The sequence below is a fragment of the Fundulus heteroclitus genome, chromosome 14, assembly GCF_011125445.2.
Source record: "Fundulus heteroclitus isolate FHET01 chromosome 14, MU-UCD_Fhet_4.1, whole genome shotgun sequence".
Lineage (NCBI taxonomy): Eukaryota > Metazoa > Chordata > Actinopteri > Cyprinodontiformes > Fundulidae > Fundulus > Fundulus heteroclitus.
This window is the reverse complement of record NC_046374.1, coordinates 16,347,723-16,370,700: the sequence shown is the minus strand read 5'-3', so window position 1 is coordinate 16,370,700 and position 22,978 is coordinate 16,347,723. Positions and strand designations below refer to the sequence as shown.

Below are 22,978 nucleotides of genomic sequence, written 5' to 3'. Positions count from 1 at the left end.
AAGAGAACACACAGATAACACGAGCAGTATTTACAGAAAAAAGGTACACATCAGGATCAGGGGGAGGACATATAGTTAAAAAAAAGCGTTCAGTATGTGCTCCTGCAACATGAGCCCATGGCAACATACAGAACAACCTAAGCCTCTTTAACTATAGACCTTTATAAATCCTTTATTAGTTGAACTTTAGCTTAATTTTCCCCATAACATCATTATAACCTCCTGTAGGGTTAGGGGTTGACCACAACCCTAAATGAAGACCCCTGAACTATAATTGTTTAGTACAAGCGTCTTTAGTAGTCCTGGAGGTTACATCTAAAGAATATAAAATAAAGAAATTCTCAGAGATGGCATGAGTTTAACAGTTTGCCTAATAAATCAAAAATGTGCAAACAAAGGAGAGGGGAAACAGAGAAAGAGAGAGGTTAACAGATTGTTCAGCTCCTCTCAGCAACAGAAAACTCATTATAACCTATTTAAATCTTTATAAGTTTTGCATTTTTATTAAAACACACACATGAACACATTTTAAATCAATAAAGATTTGCAGAAAAAAGGTAAACCAGAAAACAGGTCTAAACAGACATTTATAATATTTTAACATTTAATTCAGGCTCCCACAAACTCAAAAATAAACACGCTGTCTTGTTTCACAGACGGAACGTGGAGGGAAGCTGACTAAAAACCAGCTGTTCAACTTGGGAAGTACAGTATGTAAAAAGAAAAAAACCCACCAAGACCAAGGGAGACGTTAAAGCAGAAAGACCGGAATGTCTTAGCTTTACGCCGTAAAACAATGTTCAGCACAAAGAAATGTGATTTATGAAGGCGGACTTTGATAGTCATTAACTCCTACACAGAAGACAACAAGGGTTCAGTCGGTTGACAAGAAGCAGGCATGACATGTAGATGGTTGGATTAGGCAGCTAGATAATAATGTGAAAGCTGCTTGGTACCATCCTAATCAAAAAGAAAGGTGACTTCATTATTCAGGTATTTTTCTCTGAGATTAATTTATTCAATATTTATTTTTTATTTTTCTATGGGCTGTAAATTACAACATGTGGTAGTTTTTTTCTGCATTTTTGACAAGATGTTCAGCTACAGTCATGTAAAAAAATAAGTACACCCTTTTCAAACATATTTGTATTTAATATAACCTTTAACAACATCGGAACTCCCTCCCCTCCAAAAAATACTTTTAAAAATGTATGCCAAGTAAAGGCTTCTGTTGAGGAATAAATTAGGATTCCTGCCTATAATAGCTGTAATCACACCAGGTATGATGAGAGTAATGATGAGCCGATCATCATTACTCTCCCCATCTAAACCTCCGTCATTTAGTTTGCCGAACTCCTGGTTGTGGAAGTGGACACCGTGGTGAGACCCAAAGATCTGTCTGAGGCCCTCAGAAAGAAGATTATAGCATCTTCTGAGTCTGGTAAGGGATTTAAAAAGGTGTCACAGGAATTAGAAATGAGCCAGTCCTCTGGACAGTAATCAGATAACATTCAAAACAAATGTTTTATCACACCCAGGTCTGACCATCCAAGCAAGTTAACCCTAAGAGCAGAACACAAAATGTTGTGAGAAGTCTCCAAAAAAAACTAAAATGTCATTCTGCACCAACCGCAGGTTCTTGCTGCTTATGATATAAAAGAGCAGATCTCTATAGATCAAAAGAGACTGAAGAAGTTTAACTTCCATGCTAGGAGTGGAAGAAGGAAACCTTTGTCCACTATGAACAGCATGAATTTCAGGCTGAGGTTTGCTAGATAGACGGATAATGAACAGGACTTCTTGAGTATGTCCATTGGACAAATGAACCTAAAACTGAGTTTCTTGGACTCTCGAACAGAGGACATGCTTGGCATAAACCAAATACAGCAGACCAGGAAAACAACCCTACGTGAAGCATGAAGGTGGAGGAAATATTTCAGTAAATCCAACAAGGACCGGCTGAAATGACTGGATGTTAAGTCCTGGACTGAGTCAAAGTCCAGATATTCATCTCATTGCGATTCCCTGGCCCATCCAAGAAGGAACCGAATCAAACGTCTCGTAGCTGAAAGTGTGGAATGGGGAAGACTTCCCTCAGACAGATGTCAGAGACTGGTAGACAGCTAGCAGCACTAGCTAAAAGGGGGTAAGAGTGTCCTAACTTTTCCAACAGCTTGGAAAAATTACATCTCATTTGTGGAGATGGTTCTTCTCTTCATGAATGAAGCAGCAAAGATTCAGTTCCCAGGCTTAAATGCAGACTGGCTGACAAGGAGCTTCAGAATGGAGCTCATTCCCCGCCGCGGGGGCGGGGCGCCCCTGGGGCCTCTGGGCCTCGGGGCCCATGGCTGGGACCACTTCAGCGTAGCTGGCTGCCTGCGGAGCCTGCGGGCTCACCCTCTCGGTTTCTGGGGGCTTCGGCATTGTGGTGGCTGGGGGATTTCCTCGGGGTTTGCCTTCCTCCTTGTTCTCTATACCCCCAGCAGGTGGCAGCAGATGGCTGCTCATACCAAGGGCCTGTTCCAGGTTCATGTTCTAAGAACGTGGTAGGGCTCCATTCTCGCCATACACTTGCTCTGGAGGAGGAATTGCTGCAAAGTCAACGGCTAATCAAACGGTTGGTCTTGTTTAGATAAATTGGGTCCCTGAGCAAGACCCTTGACCACAGATGGTTCCCTGGGCGCTACTCAGTGTGGCAGCCCACTGCTCTCTACAGGATGGGTTAAACGCCAAAACAAATCTCTCTTCTGTGGGATCTTTCTCTTTTCGATCAACAGACATTAAATGATCATTAAACTGTGTTGTAACTGATTTAGATTAACTTGGACTGTATCAATGGATTGAGCTGGAATGGACTTGAATTAGTGATTACTTTGATTTTATATGCTGGAAAGGATTTGGACCTGTTTTGGGACCTGTTTCCTGTGACTTACATTTACTACAATATTTGCTGCAAATTGTCAACAAGTAATCTGGACTTTAATGGATATTATTATATTAATTTTATTCTCTTTGTTTTGGTTTTGATCTTCATCAATTTGTTTATTTATTTATTTTGGGGTTCTTAAAGTCTTGTTTCAGTCGTCCCAACCTTAAGTGGGGTGCAGCAGATAGCAGGTGCTGAGCTTGGTTCTGCTTCAGGTTTATTCCTGTTGAAATCCAGTGGTTTCTCTCCAGTCGCCACATGCTTGCTCAGGATAAGGAATTGTTTCAGAGACCCAATGCGAGTGACTTCTTTTAAATCTGCTTGATTTGTGAAATGATACCATTATGAAGTACTGGTTGGTACTCCTTTCAGTCTCAGCTTTGTTGCTTTCTGTTCTTTTTGCACTCACAGAAATTGGTAAAAGGGCTATTATTTTTTCTGCTGCTTTTATGTTAAACGGGGCTTTTAAATCCAAATTACAAGTGTGTGGGGTTGATTTTATCCCCTGTAATTATTTTTAGAAATGCCTTTCCAAATTCTTTAACATATGCTGTTTATTGGTGCTGTCATTGTCATTTGTATGTCTTACTGGGTAACTTTATCAAAGGCAGTTTTTTGGTATGCAGCCTACTTTGGCCAGGTCTCAGTGTAATATTAGCCTGTAAAATAAAGGTCAGATAAAAAAGACTGCCAGGAAGACAGATTTATTAGTCTGTTCTGAAGTAAATTATTCTTTACTCTACAATTAGTCTTTAGCTCTACGTCACCATGTCACCAGGTGACTATGAAACCTTTCAAGCACTGGGCAAATGCTTAGAAGAAATCGATGCATGGATGTGCCAAAATGTTCATCAACTGAATAAAAACAAAACTGAAATAATACTTTTCAGACAAATAGAGGAGAAATAAAAAGTTACCACACAGCTCCAGTCGCATCAGCTAAAAACCACTGATCAGGCCCTAAATCTGGGTATAGTGATGGACTCAGACCTGGACCTCCAAAAGCATCTAAAGACAATTACAAGGTCGGCTTTCTATCACCTGAGGAACATTTCCAGGATTAAAGGACTAATGACTCAGCAGGATCTGGAAAAACTAATTACTGTTTACTGCAACCGTGTTTTCACGTGTCTGTCTAAAAAGTGGATCAGACAGCTGCAGCTGATCCAGAACGCTGCTGCCCGCGTCCTCACTAAGACTAAGAAAGTAGAGCACATCACCCCAGTTCTAAAGTCATTACACTGGCTCCCTGTATCTCAGAGAATAGACTTTAAAATCCTTCTGTTAGTCTATAAATCCCTGAATGGCTTAGCACCTAAATACATCACAGACTTGTTATCAGTGTATCATCCATCCAGACCACTCAGGTCGTCTGGTTGCAGCCTTCTCTGCATACCTAGAACCAGAACCAAACATGGAGAAGCAGCATTCAGTTCCTATGCTCCACTTATCTGGAACAAACTTCCAGAAAACTGTAAAAGTGCGGAAAGCCTGAGTTCTTTTGAATCAAGATTAAAAACACATTTGTTTAGGATTGCCTTCGACTGTTCTAGTTAAACTGTTTTGCTGAAACATCATTAGTTCAACTTTATAGTCCAACTGTTTTAATAATTGTTTTTAGTTTCTATTTTTCCATGTTTTATTTTGTTTCTACATTTTATTCCAACTTGCTTTTATTCTGTTTTATTTTTCCTATATTTCAATCATGTAAAGCACTTTGCATTGTCTTTGTACTTTGTAGTTTTATGATGCTGTTTAGTTAATTCAATAAAGCAATTGTTTAGTATGTGCACAGGTTTATCCAATTGTAACATTGATGGAAACTGCATTTGGATGTGCCATAAATTGACTGCAATCTGAAGATGAGAGCAATGAATTATTTTGTTTAATCCAAGTCATGTTTTAGGATAATCTCTTAAATTGTAGTGTGGGATGGGATTCATCCTGTGGTTCCACAAAATATTACTCCACCAGTTTTTAATCCATTATGCTAAATAAAGTGACAAATTTTAACACTAATAGTAATGCAACTGGCCAATTCCCTGTGGGAAATCATTAATCGTTATTATTGCCGTGTTTGCTATTTTGTTTGTTGTGTGCTCTGTTAAAGTTCTCATCTTCAGGCGTATTAATAAAAAAGTGTGGTTTTGATTGCCAAAGTAGGGGGGGGGGGGTGCTACCTGCCTAGCAAAAGTCTGTGGACCAGCAGTTTGACCCCTCTTCCATGGAGAAGCAAGGGGATGAACAGGGGGTGGGAGCTGTTATCGGGTTGTCTGGAGATCCTGATTAAGGAGACACCTTCCAGATGGAAAGATAATAGCAGTAGGATATACAATAACTGACACCCATGATATTAGACAGTATTTTTGAGGTGTATAGGTTGTCTTAGTTTGGTATTGGTTGCAAACTTTTTACAGATATGGTATGAAATGTCGATATTTCCACTTTTGTCAAACTACACTGAAGACTACCAGAGATATGGCAATCTAAAGGGGGTGGATTCAAGTGACCACTAGATGGAGTCTGCAAAGTCCATTTACGTTTCGAATTATGTAAATACACAATTCTAAATAGGTAGCGTACCAAGGTAGGATGATCCTCCCCACATGGACGACTGTTCCAGTGAGAAACACCACAAGAAAGTAAAATACCTCAACAGGGGGTGAAATCTCCTCTGTCTTTTTATGAGGTGCCTTTTGGGCACCTCAACAGGGGGATTTGTCGTGATTTTTTAATTTTTGTAAGCTTTTGCGAAAAGGGTAAAGCTAGTTTAATCAGATATAGGCTTTGTGGAGTTATTAATGGATCAGCTCTCCCTGTGATTAAAAATTAACCCACACTGAAAAACAGATAAGTTCTCCATGAGGACACATTCCTTCTACAGACATCATGTGAGGTGTCCATCCCCTTTGGAGGGGTGTGTCTAAACTTAGAAAAAGTTGACTTTACTCTTCATGTTCTGTTTTATTTTAAGAGTCTAGTGCTATAAACCTTCTTATTGTTTCTCTGTTGTATTGGACAACAATGCAGACGACTCTCCCTGTGGCTCTACGCTTCTCCAGGAGTGAATGCTGCTTGTCGGGACTTTGATGCAATCAACTGGGTTCCCTTATATAGGGGACCAATCTGTATAATCTGATCCAATCTGTATAATCTGATTGAATTTGACTTTGTAAAGTGCCTTGAGATGACATGCTTCATGAATTAGCGCTATATAACTAAAATTTAATTGAATTCAATTAGACTAAATGGTAAAACTAAACTCTGAAGTTGAGTCATCCTTAGAGGGTGCTTATAGTGGTAAGCAGCTTGGAGAAGTTAACAGAACCGGGGGAGCAGCCATGATCTTGTGTTACTGTGGGCAACCTCACATAAATACTAACAAGACCCTAAGTTTATTTTCATCTCCACTATCTATCTCAAATTTAGAGATGACAAGTATTATAAACAATAAAAGAGGTGGGGGATCATAAACCCCCATCTCTGTATCCTACTTACTGATTACAGCAAATAAATGTTTATTTACTCCAAATAAAACTATGAAAAAGAGTCACACTTTGGACCTATTAGTTTAATACATTCAGGCTTGTATAATTAACTTTTTTGCTGCTTTTTGTTGGACGTGTGCTCTTCTGGTTTCTTATATTACCATCTAGTTTTGAAGCCCTAAAACTACAGAAACTTAAAACATTCCAACAACTGTTTTATTGTGCATCCCTTATCATAGAAATACTTTTCCGTTAATACATAATTTACAGACAAAATACAAAATGAGATACTCAACTGGTGTACATTTAAAATGTGACAACTTTCCATGTTAGTAATGTGTTAAAATGCTGGTGAAGATTCTCAGTCATCCAGGTCAAGCTTCCTGGAGAGGAGGCGAAACGTCTTCAACTACAAAAAACAAGTCCAGTTGTTTTGTTTTTTACTTTTTTGGAATGTGTTAAAATCTAGCAGGATATCATTAAAACCTTTGCCACTCCTCGTAAGGTTTATTTCTCTGCTGTGGACCTGACTGGTGGCTGAGCCTGTCAGCATGATTTGCGGGAAAGGTTCTCCAGGGTTTTGCCGTGTGCGGGCTGATAAATCAGAGCAAAGCTGGACGGGCTTAGCTGGCCGTTGCCCTGGGCGTCAACTTTTCCCATCAGTACGTAGTTCCGACCTGATGGAGAGAAGAAAACAAAAACAAATGTCTCAAAGTGACGATAATCCTGGTACCGTTCACACTGAGATGCTACTGGGTTAAATTAAGGGCCAATTATGTGAGAACTTGATACCTTATAACACACAGTTTATCTTTTTTTCCCCATTCTCATTTGTATTGTAGTGGATTGTTTATTTATTTAAAAAAACATAAAAGGGGAAGAGCCAAGAACTATATTTTAATAAGTAAATTATCACATTTGTGATTTGTGTAATTTGCTTCTATGTTTTTCATTTCCTTTCTGTCTTTGGTCCCATGTTTTTACACCCTGTAACAGACTTTCTAATTTTTTTTATACCAAAATTACATACGTGTGCAGGTTAAAGAGTAAAATGCAAATGTTTAGTATTCATTTATATTCAGATATTTCCAGAGTCAACAGGCTGTTACTATGGAACCTGAAAAAAACAGACTGGATGGATGGGTGGACGGATGAAAAGATGAATGGCTGGATGGATGAGTGATGTTACATTTATAGGGAAAGTTTAGATAACTGAATTGGGGTTCGTTGGAGTAGGCATCAACAGTAAATATCTTTGTAATAATCCTTCTCTGAACTGTGGGAATTTTTAGGGTGTAAACTGAAGACATTTTGATTTAATTTATGAAATGACTATTCTCTGGTAATAATGATATTTGAGACTTACAATTAAAATTACACATTGGTTTAATGTGGTTTTGGGAGAGAAAAGCCTGTAAAATGGCCAAATCGAAGCAGTTTAGCAAAACATTTAACGAGACTCTCCTGTTCTTAGTAAATTAATAACTCCTCCAATGTTGCATTCAATTATTAGCCTCAGATACAAAGGAGGACAGTCACAGTGAATGGACAGCTTTGTGTTGTACCTTTGACAATCCCGGGACATTTCTTGCAGGAGGAGGTCAGGGTGACTGACTTGATGGGTCCTGATTTGTTGATGTTGAGGCGTCCTGTCTTATAGGCTCTGATCAGGGACACCTCCAAAGTTGCTGAGCCGCCTGGACCAGGACTCAGAGAGGTCACCTTTCCTGTGATCACTGGAAAGGTGAACAAAGTGTTAAGATGGAAAACAGAAATCAATAACATTTTAAAGAAGAGAGATGTGGTTACTAAGCAATAATCTTTCTTACTTAGGATGTTCATTCGGGGAAATAGAATTGAAAATTAGGGCCTGTTTTACAAAAGGAATATACATATATATATATATATATACATATATATATATATATATATATATATATATATATATATATATATATATATATATATATATATATATATATATACATACACACATATATACACATATACATCATGCGAGATATGGGGTTCGAATACTGCATGGGGCGTATATATGCATAAGTATATAGTGTGTATATGTATATATAGTGGGCTTATAGCACCATCTAGTGTTGGTCCTTGGGCAAGACCATTTCAGTTAACTACCTATCTACCTCATATACATGATGAGAGCGCATAAACAGAGAACCAGGACACTTTGGTGACAAATGGGCTATTGGAACACGAAGGCAATAGACTTGAGACGACAATTAGGCACTATTGGAATGCTACTACTCCAGTAACCCTAGTCAATGGGGCTCCATGAAAAGACGGTGGGAAACATGGATACTTCGATGCGAAACAGCTAGTAACTCTGTGTTCCAACACTCCAACAAACGGCAGCTGCTTTCACAACTATAGATCCAATAGATAGTTTAACAACTAGAGCAGGGGGGAACTAAGACACACAGTCAGATAGGGGGAGTTAACATCAACACCCCAGAGATTGGGTACCAAGCCCCAATGATGCAAGAAAAACTGAATAAGAGAACGTCTGACCTAAGAGAAAAGATCATGGCTAAATTATGAGCCTGTGAATACAGCACTGAGTACAATCCCTACTGTGACCATCACATAAACCAATGAGCTGATATACAGTACAGCACTAGTGAGCCTTGAGATGCTTGGTAAAGGTACTGTTAAGAGTGGCCATAATGGACAATGTCCACCATGGAAGAGAAGGTTGGAAGCCAAAATCAAGGCAACATGGAAAGAAGTAATCCAATTGTCAGTCTGGAGTTCCTTTCTGGATGCACCATAAAGGGAAACCAGAGATCCAAGCAGACTGAGCAGATAGAAGCCAAAAGACTAAACAGGCTGCTCTTCACTGAACCAGCTAAAGTGTACTCTCAGTGGCAGGGTATAACCACATGAGCCAACCCTCCAAGGCAAGAGACTGAGAAATACTGGAAAGGGATATGGGAGAAAGATGTGTGTAAGAAAAATTAACAATAAAACTTGTGACTTTAATAAAATGTAAAATGTATCAATTTATATGTTAATGCGTAATACCATGCCTATCTTTGTTTAAGAGGCAAAAAACAACAATTTTAGCATGAAAACAGGTGTTTATTTACACATTTTCTTACACACTGTAACACATCAAGGTGTTATGATTAATGATTTAGCCATCATTGCATGTTTTTAGTGTCATTTATTGAAATATTGCATATTAAAATGTTCAAATAGGCTTTTACACTTTCAGAAATAAAAAGATAAAATATGCATTTAATAATATATATATATATATATATATATATATATATATATATATATATATATATATATATATATATATATATATATATATACACACCTGCCACAAGACCTCAGTTAGATAACATCTTTCAGTTGGTTGTCGACTGTAAGCTGGGTTTCAGCTTATTGTCAAAGCACATTGTCAAACAATCTGTTGATCTTTGGTGTTTTCTAAGAACTGTGAAGAAGTCGTGTCTTTGGGAGAGACAGCTGACTGTAATGACTGAGCCAGAAACCTGATGTTCGAATTGTACACCGTGTTGCGTTTTTTTAAAAGGTTTATTGTAATGAAGGGGATGGTGACAGGCAAAACAGGCAGTGGATGACAGATGGTAGGAGATGACAGAGACTGGCTGACCAGATGATGATGGCTGAGGCAGACTGAAGGCAGGAGTAGGCCAAAGGGGAAAAGGCTAAACCACTAACCAAAGGTCATGACTAGATAATGCAGCTGATGAGTCTTCAGGGTGGCCAGAGTGAGCGCCAAATCTACTTAGGGACACAATGAAGCAAGGGGTGCACACAAGCACTAGTACAATTGACTAGTGAGGTCAGGGAAAGCACAGGATTGGAAGGCTGAGCACACAGGCGTAGAGGAACAAACATGCAAGCTGAGACAATCTGACAGGGAATGACTGTGGGAGACAGGTATAAATAGGTGGAGTAACAGGTGAAAAGACTTGGGCCTAATTAGCAGCAGCAGGTGAAACTGATTAATGTGAGCTGAGCGGCAACTGGGAAGAGTGAAGCATTGAATGGAGAAGAATCAGCCGATCAGCCCCAAAAACACAACAAAGGCCCAAAATCACGACTGATCTTTGCCACGTTTCCTGTAGGGTTTTTCCATCAAAGCAGTTGCAGAGCTAAACTGGTGACAATTTGTTAGCACCCACTCTTTCTGTTTCCACTGATACAAGCGACTCAGCTGTACAGAAAAAAAAAAACTGCTTGGCCCTGCCAAGAATGTGAATAGCCTTGGAGGAGACTGCTGCATTTTGTAATGTACAAAAAATGTAATGTATCTGCGTTTAATGTTGAAGAGGATACAGTATTAAGGCACTACCACATTTATTTACACGTAAAATTGTACCAGCTAATTGTACGCTTAGCTGTATCATCTCCATCATTTTGAAGAAGGTTCGACCTCTGTAGACCATAGACATTTAGTATTGTGAGCCCCATTGATGAAATGAGAGTGAACGCCATGTTGAGACCCCAAAAGATGTCTGAGATGTTCAGCGAGAAGATAGCAGCAGCTTAAAAGATGTTGCAGGGTCACTTTATATTTGTGGTACATGCACAAAACCACTTAAACAGCTCACCCCTGAAGGTGAGGAGTGAGAAAACAACAGCTTGACATCAAAGACTGATGGATGTTCACAATAGGTGTCTGGCTGAAGATATTTCAGCCTAGGAGAGCAACACTGGCTATGAAGGGGTAGCGTCCTAACTTTTGTTGAATGAGTAATTTGCAATGTTTAACTGAAAATAACTAACATTTCCACAGATATAAAGGAAATTAAACAACAATGTTTGAGAATTTCTTTGTAAAGAACTTGGTATTTAACAGGGCATCCTAATTTTTTTTGTTCATAGCAGTAGAAGAAAGGTGTTTTGCGAAAGTGTTTGAGTTGCTGCTCACCAAAGTCATGCGGGCAAAAGTTGGACTGGAGAGTCCCTGTCCTCGCGCAGAGTTGTGGACACAGTGGGTTGAGAGGTAAAGCTGGAACAAGCCAATACACATAGAAACATGAAGTACTTGACCTAATTTAGTAATTTGGGTAGAAAGTACAACTCAATTTCACTCACGTGTCTTGTTGACAGCAGGCTTTTTGGTCACAGTCCTGCTTGGTCCTGGTTTGGAGGTTGGTTTGGGTTTTATCTTAGGTGTCATTGTTGGCTTGAATCCAGTCTTTGGGGTTGGCTTAATGGTTTTGACTCGAGGTCTCATGGTGGGCTTGGGTTTCATCCAAGGTTTCCGTAAGGGTTTGTCCAGGACTCTGGGTTTGAGCGTTGGCTTAATTACTTTGGTTTTGATTGTAACTTTAGCCCCAGGTTTAGCTGTGGGTTTTCTTACTGGCAACTTGGGTATGGGTTTCGCTGGTTTGGGTTTAGAAGTGGGCTTTACTGGAGGCTTGCGAGTAGGTCTAGGAATTATAGGTTTCTTTACCAGCGGAGTCCGTGAAGATGTCTTTTTGGGTGGTTTAGGTGTTGGTTTAGAACGGACACCAGGTTTTGGTTTTAGGGGAGGTTTAGGAGTTGGTTTAGAGGTCAGTTTAGGGTTTGGTTTGAGAGGTTTAGCAGATGGTTTTGGTTTGAGAGGGGGCTTCAAAGTGGGTTTAATCGGTTTTAACAATGGTTTTTTACTTGGTTTGGATTGTGGTTTTAAGGGCGGTTTCGGAGTTGATCTTAGAGCTGGTTTGGTAGTTGGTTTTGCTGTTGGTTTGATGGGTTTCCTTGGCCTGGAGGTTGGTCTCTGCGGCCTGGAGGTTGGCTGAGGTCTGTGAATGAAATCGCCTCCAGCTGTGGGAGTCCGGGACTCACGGGGGACGCTGGAGTAGTGGGCCATGAACCCATCTGAGGTCACGCTCAGATCAGAAACAAACTGGACAAGGAGCTCGTTGCCATTTGTCACTATATTTCTAAAGATCAAGAAAGTTTCATTTAAAATCTCAAAAATAACTCAGGTCTATAGGGAATGCAAACAATTTAGCAAATCTAAAATCTGTATTTCTTAGCAATAATCTCACCCTGGTGGTCTGTCTCCGCAGAATTTTCCAATCCTCCTCGAGTCATCGCTCTCTCCTCCGTTAAACAATGCCACATAGTCATAGCGACAGTACAAATCAGACTCCAAATCCAGCTTCTCAAACTTCACTTCAATCACCTGGAGGACAGACAGGGGAGGATGCAGGCATGTTTATACTTTTTATTTTCATCAAGCGAGTACAGTGCAGCCATGGGGCGGTAGATCTAGAGGAGCATGGAAATAAAAAGGGTCATTTAGTTCTTTCTGGTGCCTTTGGGTTCTCCCCCCATTTCCTTCAGGTCAACCCCTTGGCCCACGTGAACACACCTGCAGGAACTCAATGAACCCTTTCATTTACTTTTCATTACTGGGCCACTGTCCCACTTTTTTCCTCTCACAAACACACATCCACATGCTGTTTAACATACATCAGTAAGAGCATTTTCTATTAATGAGCCTGTTCACTGTTGTTTGCATTTTCTCCTGCAACAGCAACCTACCTGGCAGCACATAAAGTCCAACAGAAATCTAAGTTTGTGCATTTGCATTAGGTAATTCATATTTTATTGGGAATCTGAACTGCACAGTGGTAGTTGTGTATTAATTTGAAGTAGAAGAAAACTAGATGTAAAACCCATTTTACATCTATTGCAGCTGAATGGTGTGTAATAATAATAATAATACATTTAATTTATACTTCACTTTCCATCAAAATATCTCCAAGTGCTACAGGTAAAAAAGAAAAAACCATAAAAAAAGCTATTTTTTAAAAAAAAAAAGCTATTTTAAAAAAAGCTATTTTAAGCTTATGTGTAGGTGTTTTTTGGGGTCTGTCTCTACCAGGCAAGGCAAAATCCACTGTTGATTTCCCTCCACACTCAGCAATTTGCAAAAACAAGTATAAAAGGTGATTGTTATGGATGTGAAAAGATGCCTTCAATGTATTTCAAATCTCTGGCCATCATTCTTTGACAACAGCTGGCCTCTGTAAATATTTTAATGGTTAAACAGCTCACAATTCAAGTAAACCATTTGCTCTAGATGTCCCATCCAACTCAACTCAGCTGGAAGTCCGCTGCTATTTGCTGCAGGTAGTGATAAGAGCACCAGTACTAGCAGAATCAGCTAATAGCAACATGTCCTCTAACATTTAATAAATAAATAAATAACTGCATAAGCCCTTTAAGTACCAACTGTTGAAAGCACCATGATTGCTAAATACTTTAATGACATAGAAACTATCAAAAGCACCAATAGTTCATTACTACACTTATCTCTACATTTTAGATACAGGGCAGCCATATTGGATGTTGAGGTCAGAGTTGGTGAAAACATTTCCACATTGAAATCCCTATTATTCAGTTGATTTTCCAACCCAGACATCTTACATTATGGCTTTTGTTACGAAACTTTGTAGCTTTGTCTTATCAGCCATCTGGACCACCTAGCTTGAGAAGCTAGTTTACTATTTTTTTCTAAGTGAATCCATTGCTACCAGGTTTTCCACCGAAAGTAAAGATAAGATAAGATAGACTTCATTGATCTCACAGTGGAGAAATTCACTTGTCACATTGGCTCAATAAGTAAAAGACGGTGCCAAAAGGAGGAAAACGTGCATAAGGTGTATACAGTGTGTCCACATATATACAGTGGATTGAAAATAAATAAATAAATAAATAAATAAAAAAAGGCTATAAAGCAGAGATTTAAGAAAATTAGCCACCAGTTATTATTCTTACTGGATATTATGTAATTTTACTTTAATGATCACCGAGTCATTTTCACCCCACTTCTTACTAACAGCATGAGCTTAATTAGCAGTGTTCCCTACAGTATTTATTATGGGGCGAAGCTTAAAAACAAGAGCCAGTTTGACCTTATAGCTGATAACATTACTGCAATGTATCCAAGTCAGCATTACCTAAAATGTAGAAGAGTACACTTAGTTTTCCACGTAGCCTAAAAAGTGCCATCCGGGAAAATGAAATAGAGCTTTATGGAAATGCTTTTTTCTACTGTATAAACTGCGAATACAGGCTTACATTAGTTATTATGCACTGCAAAAGAACATGACTGCAAGTTCTCAGTGGGATCAATAGATCTTTAAAAAGCACAGTTAAATCATAGATCAGACCTTGTTTTTTTAGTGACAGAAAAAAAGATAATAAACTGGAAGCTCTTTTTGATCTAAGAGTTTTTGACCTTCTATGGGCTTTGAAAAACAACATTTTTATCTATGTATTACTATAGGAAAGTGTTGCCTTTGAAACAATCCTAGTTTTAATGGTAGCTACATTGTAAAATGTGTCAAGCGTGACAGTTCTTACTATGTAGCTACCACTAAAACTAGGATTATTTCATTAGTAGTGAGACTTTTGGAGAACTTTTCTTGATGACACCTTTTTTCCCTATTTTCATTAGTATTGATTAAGTGCCACCCATGTAGACATTAGTACCTTCCTGACCCTATTAAGACAAAACTTGTATGGTGTTCTTGAGAGCTTCGTATCATTAAAAAATTATTCAAGCTGCCAGTTCTTTTTCCCATTACTTTAAAAAAACAGCCGAGGCACTATCATGGAGTATTTGTAAACAAGCCGGAAAAAAACACTATTCCTGAACAACCTGTGCCATTTTGCTGCTTGATCTGAGTTCAAAGATAAATTAGTCACATTACCATCCCCGTTCAGAGCATAATGATCCGCTTACATTGTTCGGCTCTACGGTGATGTGCCAGGAGCAGCTGATACCTGCTGGGTAATTTGAGTTGGGCCAGTTGGGCGTCTTTACAGAGCCCTGTGGTTTGGTCAGACGGCCTCCGCAGAACTGGTCCTCTGTGAAGTCAAAACAGCAAATGCTCTTTTCCAAGTTAAACGCAAGCACACATCGTGACTTCTAGCGGCTTTGCTCGTACAAGATGACGCGATTTTAGACGAATTATGATTTTGTGATATGAAAAAGACAGCTGCAATTTCTTCCTCCTAAAGATAATTTCATAAACATTACAAACGAAAACACAAAATCTACAACTGTATAACTGGATAATAAAGATGGTGTAAGTTCAGTTGACAAAAATTAAGACGCCCAAACCGTCCATATGTGGCTTCCCCGCATTGAAGGAAGCAAGAAATCCCCTCCCTCCGGTGGCGTCGTCAGACACCATCTCCAGCATCATGGTGTTGGAGGTGGAGATGAGGGCGCCCGGTCTGAACGTCCCACAGAAACGGCCCAGCTTCTGCACGAGGCGCGAGTGACCGTTGTAGACGTCCAGGTAGTCGTAGCGACAGGTGGGGTCAGCCTCCATGTCAAAGAGGCGGAACGAGAGCATGACCACGTGACTCTCTGGGACCTGGTGTGTTAGAAGGGGACAGAAGAAAAGTTTCAAGATGTTTGCGTAATTTGTTGAGTTTAAGTGGTAGGTTCAAAACACAATGACACACTTTTGTTATGGCACAAAGCTCTATAAATACTGTCCTAGTGCGGTGGAGATTCAATAGCAGGCAGAGTGTGCTTAAACTGCGCAAATTAAACCCAGATGCACAATATTGCTAAAATTTGAAATATTTTGTCCAGGAGTGATGCTGAAAAACTAGTCCATGCATTTGTTACTTCAAGGCTGGACTATTGTAATACTTTACTATCAGGAAGTCCACAAAATGCAGTTCAAAGTCTTCAGCTGATCCAAAATGCTGCAGCAAGAGTTCTGATGAAAATTTACAAGGGATAATTTTTCTCCTATTTTAGCTTCCCTTCCTGTTAAAGAATAGAACTTAAACTTCTCCTTCTCACATATAAAGCCCTTAATAATCAAGCTCCATCATATATCAGAGCTCTGATTATCCCGTATGTTCCTAACAGAGCACTTCGCTCTCAGACTGCAGGTCTGCTGGTGGTTCCTAGAGTCTCTAAAAGTAGAATGGGAGGCAGATCCTTTAGCTATCAGGCTCCTCTCCTGTGGAACCAACTCCCAGTTTTGATCTGTGAGGCAGACACCCTGTCTACTTTTAAGAATAATCTTAAAACTTTCCTTTTTGACAAAGCTTATGGTTAGGTTACCCTGAGCTACCTCTATAGTTATGCTGCTATAGGCTTAGGCTACTGGAGGACATCAGGGCCTCTGTTGAGTTCTCCTACTGTTGGTCAATTGGCATTGTTGGTTGTTTAGGATTTTAACTTTTTGTTCTCAGTAATTTTTTTCCTTCATAGTAGATATAGCTGGTCTCGAGTTCTGTTAGCTGTGACACCATCCAGGAGAGGCAGATCATCTGCCATTACCATATAACATAGGAAGGATTCCTGGATCAATCGGTGCTTCTGTGCTTTTTGTGTCTCTGCTCTGTCTTTTCTAACCCCCAGTGGGTCGAGGCAGATGACCGTTTACACTGAGCCTGGTTCTACTCCCCTGTTAAAGGGGAGTTTTCCTCTCCACTGTCGCTTCATGCACGCTCAGTATGAGGGATTGCTGCAAAGCCATCACAATGCAGACGACTGTCCACTGTGGCTCTACGCTCTTTCAGGAGGAGTGAATGCTGCTTGTCAAGACTCAGGGATATCATTTGGTTTTCCTTAGATTGGAAACTTTTTGACCAATCTGTATGATTTGATTGAAGTTTGCTCTGTAAAGTGCCCTGAGATGACATGTGTTGTGAATTGCCACTAGATAAATAAAATTTAATTGAACTGAATAGATCACGAATACCTTGTATTTAAAGGACCGTCATGAATGCAATGATTGCTGGCAACAAAATTTCAGTTTCATTAGCTTACGTTTTGCATGCCAATAAGATATTCAGGGTGACTGATAGGTTCTCGTTGCAGTGAGTGTCCACACCCAAGACAAATTACTGGTACATGTAGCTAAATGTCTCTGAAAGCACACATAAAAGGGAAGTGAGGAGAATGTGATCTATTACAGCTATCATTGAAGAGGTCTTTAGCATGCCCAGTCATGCCTAGAGGTATCCCTCAACGCTTATGAAGTGTTGGAAGTTTCTCAAGATTGATTGATTATTAGTTTAGGTACGCTATGATGACGATCAAAGATTTTTGAATGGAGCCAGACCAAGCTTCATCTTCATCTCTACCATCGTGTCTTCCTTTTGACCGCTACCCGCACGATCCTCATCTCCTTCTCCAGAACATCCTTGTCGTCATTCATCATCATCTCTGTCAGCATCATGACTCGCCATCATCTCTGTTATCTCCAGGGTGTGTGCTTCCATCCTCACCAGAAATCAGGACAGCCACCTTCATCATCTCTAGACTTATGCTCTTAGGGCCCTCTATGCCCAGCATTGTTATTTTTTTGGCCGTAGGTCCAAAAGATTTGGAGTCTGCGATTTCACCTCAGGTTTTGCAAAAATAAAATAAATAACTGATAAACTGTAAGAAGAATTTATGTCCTGCATGGCCCTGTATCTGTTCTGTGACATTTAATTGGTTGTTCATTTAGGGAGCTAAAAGAACAACTCATTAATAGACTTTTACGGAACTTGCTGATAGGAGAAAAATCATCAATTCTGAATCTAGTGTGTAGATCAGGGGCAAAACATCGAGGTCTTCAAGCACATATATGGCTTATCTCTGCTCTCCTTGCAATATGTTTGCTTTGAGAACTTTGAATGTATCCCTGATGACAAACGGAGCCTCAAACATTAAAAGCGATTCACTCACAGTGATGTACCAGGTGCATTTACTGTTGGGCTTGTAGAAATTGGGGAACCCCTCACTGGCCACGATGCCCGAGTCTGTGACGAGGTGACCTCCGCAGAGGAACGTGGGCCTGAAAAAGACAGGAGAAGAAACAGTGCAGTGGACCACAGCAAATGAATCTCCCCTGATAATCGGCTATACTGAAACCTTTGGAGGTAAATCTCTGCATGTAGTGACCGCGTAGTTAAACACACGCGCTGCATGCAACAGTAGCAGCTTGTGTTCTTCAAGGCTAGAGGGAGGTGGAAGTGGGGTGTTTTCACATGAAGCTTGCTCAAACCAGGCCGGCCAGGCTCTGCCTTTTATATATATATATATATATATATATATATATATATATATATATATATATATATATATATATATATATATATATATATATAAAATATACACATACAGTATGTGTGTTGTGTGCAGGCTGGCTGCACCACAAGAAAGTTGACAGGAGACACACTCTTCTGCAGCAAATAGGCACCCTTGAACTGCACAACAAATGCTCACACATGGAGCCTGGTGTCCCCCCCCCCATGCACACACACACACACACACACACACACACTCAGATAAACACACATCAAAGCTCTTCCAGCTTCAGCTTTTAATTTTGCTGCACCCACCGTGCACAGATGGAGTAGTGGACTTCATGGTCATCCAATAAAATGTATCGCTATATATGCATATGTTTGTTCCAGCTTTGAAATTTCTGTTTTTGCTGAAATGATTGGTCCATCTGAGGTTCTTTCCCTCTTTTTTTTTTATGTGGTGTGTCTTCTGCGGTGCTGTACGGCCACAGTTGGCTGGGCTATCCCAGTGGTTAAAGTCCCTCCCTTCGTACCCTCTGGAACTTAGCAGCCCACAGGCATTTGTTTGTTGCAATTTACACCCTGCGTGTTTGTGAAAGGCCAGGCTTCGCCGAGATTTTTTTTACAAACAACATAAAATTAAGCTCCAAAGATGGAGAGTTCTGATAAACTACCGGAGCCCTGCATATCCAAAGGCGTCCGTGGACGTGGCCGGTGTGATTGCTACAGCGGTTCCAACGTGTGTCATTTTCCTCTGTACGTGTTTACGGGAGGCCAGCCACATCTTAACACTGATACCTCCCTTTTCCACTGCACTCCCACTGATCCCAATAAAGGAATGAGGACAGACTACCAGTTCTGAGCTTGAAAATGGTTCACCAATTGCACACGTGGAGGTAAAAAAATAATAATAAAAAAATACAAGCTACAAGAAGGAGAATGGTATCAGCAGATAAAAAATCTTACCTTAAGTCTGTGTCGTTAGCCTGACTCTGCCCTTCCGTCCATCCTAAAGCCAAAGAAATTACCAGGAGACACACAGGAGACACTCTGCCCTCCATCCTGCTGCCCTCGAAGAGTAGGAGAGATGGCAGAGGAGGAGGAGGAGGGAGGAAGGGAGGTAGAAGTCAGGCAGAGGCGTGGAGAGCGGCTGAGGTTGAGAAAGGGTGGAGAGAAGTGGTGAGGATGAAAGGAAAGCTGGGAGAAGGAGATGGGGTAAATATAAGCATCCTGTCTGTTTTTCCCATATTGCAGCATATACAGTGTGCTTGCTTATTGTGTCTGAGTTACAGTTGCAATGGACTACTAAAATCCAGCACTTTGCAGCAGGCTACACTTGGCGATCTAATGCTTGGATGCAGCTGCTTGGCCGTGGAAACCCATTCCATAAAACTCTTTATGCTCTGCTCTTGAGCTAATCTGGAAGCCACATGAAGCTTGGAAAGGTTCAGTCCTTCTTGGCCAAGTTGCTGCTGTTCCCAGTTGCTTTTAATAATATGCCATAACACCACCGACGGTCGACTGTGGACTATTAAGAAGCGAGGAAATTTCACATCTTGACGTGTTGCACCGGTGGCATCCTGTCACAGACCTGTAGGCATCTCCCCTTTGTTTCCGGATATTCGTACACTCACAAAACAGCACAGCCTGCCCTGTTTTAATCGGCTGTCATAGGCTTCACCGAACAAGGGAGGCAGATTTCAAGGCACATATCGGACTCTCAGGCAGAGGAGATGAAATAAGAAAATATTAATGAACATGAGCATTATTGTAGAAAGAGAAGTGTTTTTACCTTAGAAGTTGGAAGAAATACCCACTTTTAGAAAAAAACAAAACACTTTTACATGATGGGCAACAATGCTCTCCCGTACAAAACTTTGTAGCTTTCTCTTTTCAGTCATCTGGACCTCCTAGCTTGAGAAGCCAGTTTATAATTTTTTTTCTAAGTCCATCATGTTAAGAGGTTTTCAACTGAAAGCAAATTAGCACCCGTTATTATTCTCATTGGATGGGCAACAATGCGGTCCTGGGCAATATATTGTTGCTTAACTGTCCTTGCAAAAAGCTTTGGTACTGAAGAGCCCTTTCTCTCTGGGAAAAAACTCTTCTTCTACATGGGAGAGACTGGTCCACTTGTCTTGTCTGCAAAGTCTGTGAAGCTCTCCAAAATAAAACAAGGCCCTTTAATCTTCACTCCTAATATGTGAATTTTAATATGTTTAATATGTTCTCAAACAGAAATAAAATATATATTTTTCATCTGAAATGAAATAGTGAGTGTGGTTCAGTTTCCTAAACCTAACCAAGTGAAAGTGAAAAACATCCGTCTTAGCTTGCCAAATATAACTAATCTAAATTAGGACCCGTGGGCTGGTAAGTCATTCAGTGCTTCCGCTGTATGATTGACCAAAGGCCTTATAGCGGTTTTACTCAAATCACCATCATTGGGTGATAAAATCTTGATACCTTTTTCTTTTAATTGAGGTTTTCCACTGTCTGCCACACCCAGTTTGAATTTCTGCACCTAGCAACTAGCAACTCCAACTGCTGTAAAAGTCCTGCCTTGTTATCTGTTGTACTGAAACCGTCACTTAGAAAGTGCCAGACTAAGCAGCATTCAGGACTAAACTAGCATAAACATAAATTAATTGTGAAAATAGTAGCTTTTGGCCTTCTTTATGGGCCAGCATTTTAGAGGGTGGCGCTAATTAGCTTTTATCCGGTTAGCTATGACTGAAAGTTAGCATGCTGATTATATAGCGTACACATACTGCTTAAAAGTGGGACTTTCTGAGTGAGTTCAAAGTTAAAAACTTTGGCTATACCCATGTAAAACAATAGCTGTGATAACTCTGTTTATTCAAAACTCTGTCAGTTTCAGTCTCATAAAACCATCTACACACACAAATGTACAACAAATGTTAGTAAAAGTGATGTTCTTATGAATGTCTAATATTTTTGTATCAGTTTCTGTTGCCATGACCCTCAGACTAAGAATGATTATTCCAGATAAAATAAAAAGTGATATAATAGAAGATCAGCTGAGGTCAGAAGGTGGAAATGGAAAGCTGGAGATATTTAAGCCACCATTAGCTCAAAATCCATTATGGCTGCTGCACATTTAAAATGTGATTGTTACTGCAGTTGTTTGTTAAGGTGACCACATTTTGATTAGATTATGCCTTTTCTGTGTGGTTAGAAAGAAGAGTTAAATAATCAACCTCAGATTGGCTGTCATAAGTCAACAAGTAGAAAAAAAGACTTTAGAACCTCTGTAATTAGATAATTATAGAAATAATGACCTTTCTGTATTAGAAAATGACTTGCTACAATAATGGTTCACATTTTGAAGCCTATTTTACTCATTTCCTATTAGTTTCTTTTGTAATAAAAAAACAGCCTTTTCACAAAAAATGTGTGCACGGCAGTCTTTAGTTTTCTTCTTCGTCCTTCATGTCCCAATTACTGATTACCAATCACTAAGCTTTGGTGTGCATGGAAGGTCTTTGAGGCCTTGAAATCTGTTTTCATTAGACATACCAGAGGCCAGGTCCAAACACTGGGGTGATCAAGCTTTCTCCGTGGCAGCACCCAGACTCTGGGACGAGCTGCCTCTGGATCTACTTTGCACCACTTATCTAAGTGTTTTCAAATCAAACCTCAGAACACATTTATTCAGGCTGGCATTTATCAGTAAGTATACTCTTTTCTTGGTTTTTATTCTTTATTGCCTACTCTTATGGTTTTGTACTATTTATTGTTTTCAACTGTACAGCACTTTGGTTACCTTCATTGGCTGTTGCTGGAGTTATCTTTGAAATTATATTGCACAACAGTGCAGCTGGTGATAAATGAATTAATTTAATAAAAAATAACCAATTAGACACAAGCATGAAGTCACATGGAAGCCTAAAGTGGTGCGATGTACACACACAATCTGAGGCGATAGCTACGTTTTGTTTTGAAAATAACGTTTACTGTGTCTACACGGTTTTCCTGTAATTTTCATGGGGACAGCGCTGCAATTATGAGAGAAATCGTGTTCTGAAGGAGTACATCTATGGGTTATATCTCCATAAATCTACAGTAAAACAGTGAAACACTGATTTTGGACATAGTACAAGTGTTTCTTTGGTGGAAACCAAAATGTTTTGTGTCACCCTTTAGGAGCTGGAAGAATTATTACCCTGAAAATTAAACAATGTTCACGCCACTTAGTAGGAAGGATGCACGATATATCAACAATAACATCGGTATCGTTAGTCATTTTCTAACATATCAGTAATGGTCCAATGAGTAAAACTGGGCCGATATTAACAATGTTCATTTCCACCGATCTGCCCTTTGTGCCTGTGCTTCAAGCGGGGGAGGGGAGGGAATTGGTCATGCAGTTGTTGTTTGGTTATTTGACAGAGACACGTCGAAGCTTGGATTGCTTTTTTTTTTCTTTTTTTTTTTAAATAGCGTGCAAGTCTAGACTATAACCCACGTTGAAAAATTCACC

At 39.8% G+C, this 22,978-nt stretch overlaps 1 protein-coding gene across 1 annotated transcript; it reads right to left on the bottom strand.

Moving 5' to 3' along the window:
- Nucleotides 1–6,612: 6,612 nt before the first annotated feature.
- On the bottom strand, nucleotides 6,613–19,555 carry pcolceb (procollagen C-endopeptidase enhancer b). Its single transcript, XM_012853499.3, has 9 exons — nucleotides 19,441–19,555; nucleotides 18,134–18,242; nucleotides 15,551–15,809; nucleotides 15,170–15,294; nucleotides 12,462–12,598; nucleotides 11,521–12,353; nucleotides 11,354–11,434; nucleotides 7,980–8,150; nucleotides 6,613–7,091 (listed from the first exon to the last, which is right to left on the bottom strand). The coding sequence occupies exons 1-9, from the start codon at nucleotides 19,533–19,535 to the stop codon at nucleotides 6,961–6,963; spliced, it is 1,941 nt and encodes a 646-aa protein (XP_012708953.2). The 5' UTR covers nucleotides 19,536–19,555; the 3' UTR covers nucleotides 6,613–6,960.
- Nucleotides 19,556–22,978: the final 3,423 nt, after the last annotated feature.

Bases quoted from the DNA above. Each gene is read 5' to 3' on its own strand.
- pcolceb (XM_012853499.3), bottom strand. From the start codon at position 19,535: ATGGAGGGCAGAGTGTCTCCTGTGTGTCTCCTGGTAATTTCTTTGGCT. The intron at 18,243-19,440 runs GTAAGATTTTTT...TGTCTTTTTCAG, and splicing joins GCTAACGACACAGACTTAAG to GCCCACGTTCCTCTGCGGAG. The intron at 12,354-12,461 runs GTGAGATTATTG...CTTGATCTTTAG, and splicing joins TGCGGAGACAGACCACCAGG to AAATATAGTGACAAATGGCA.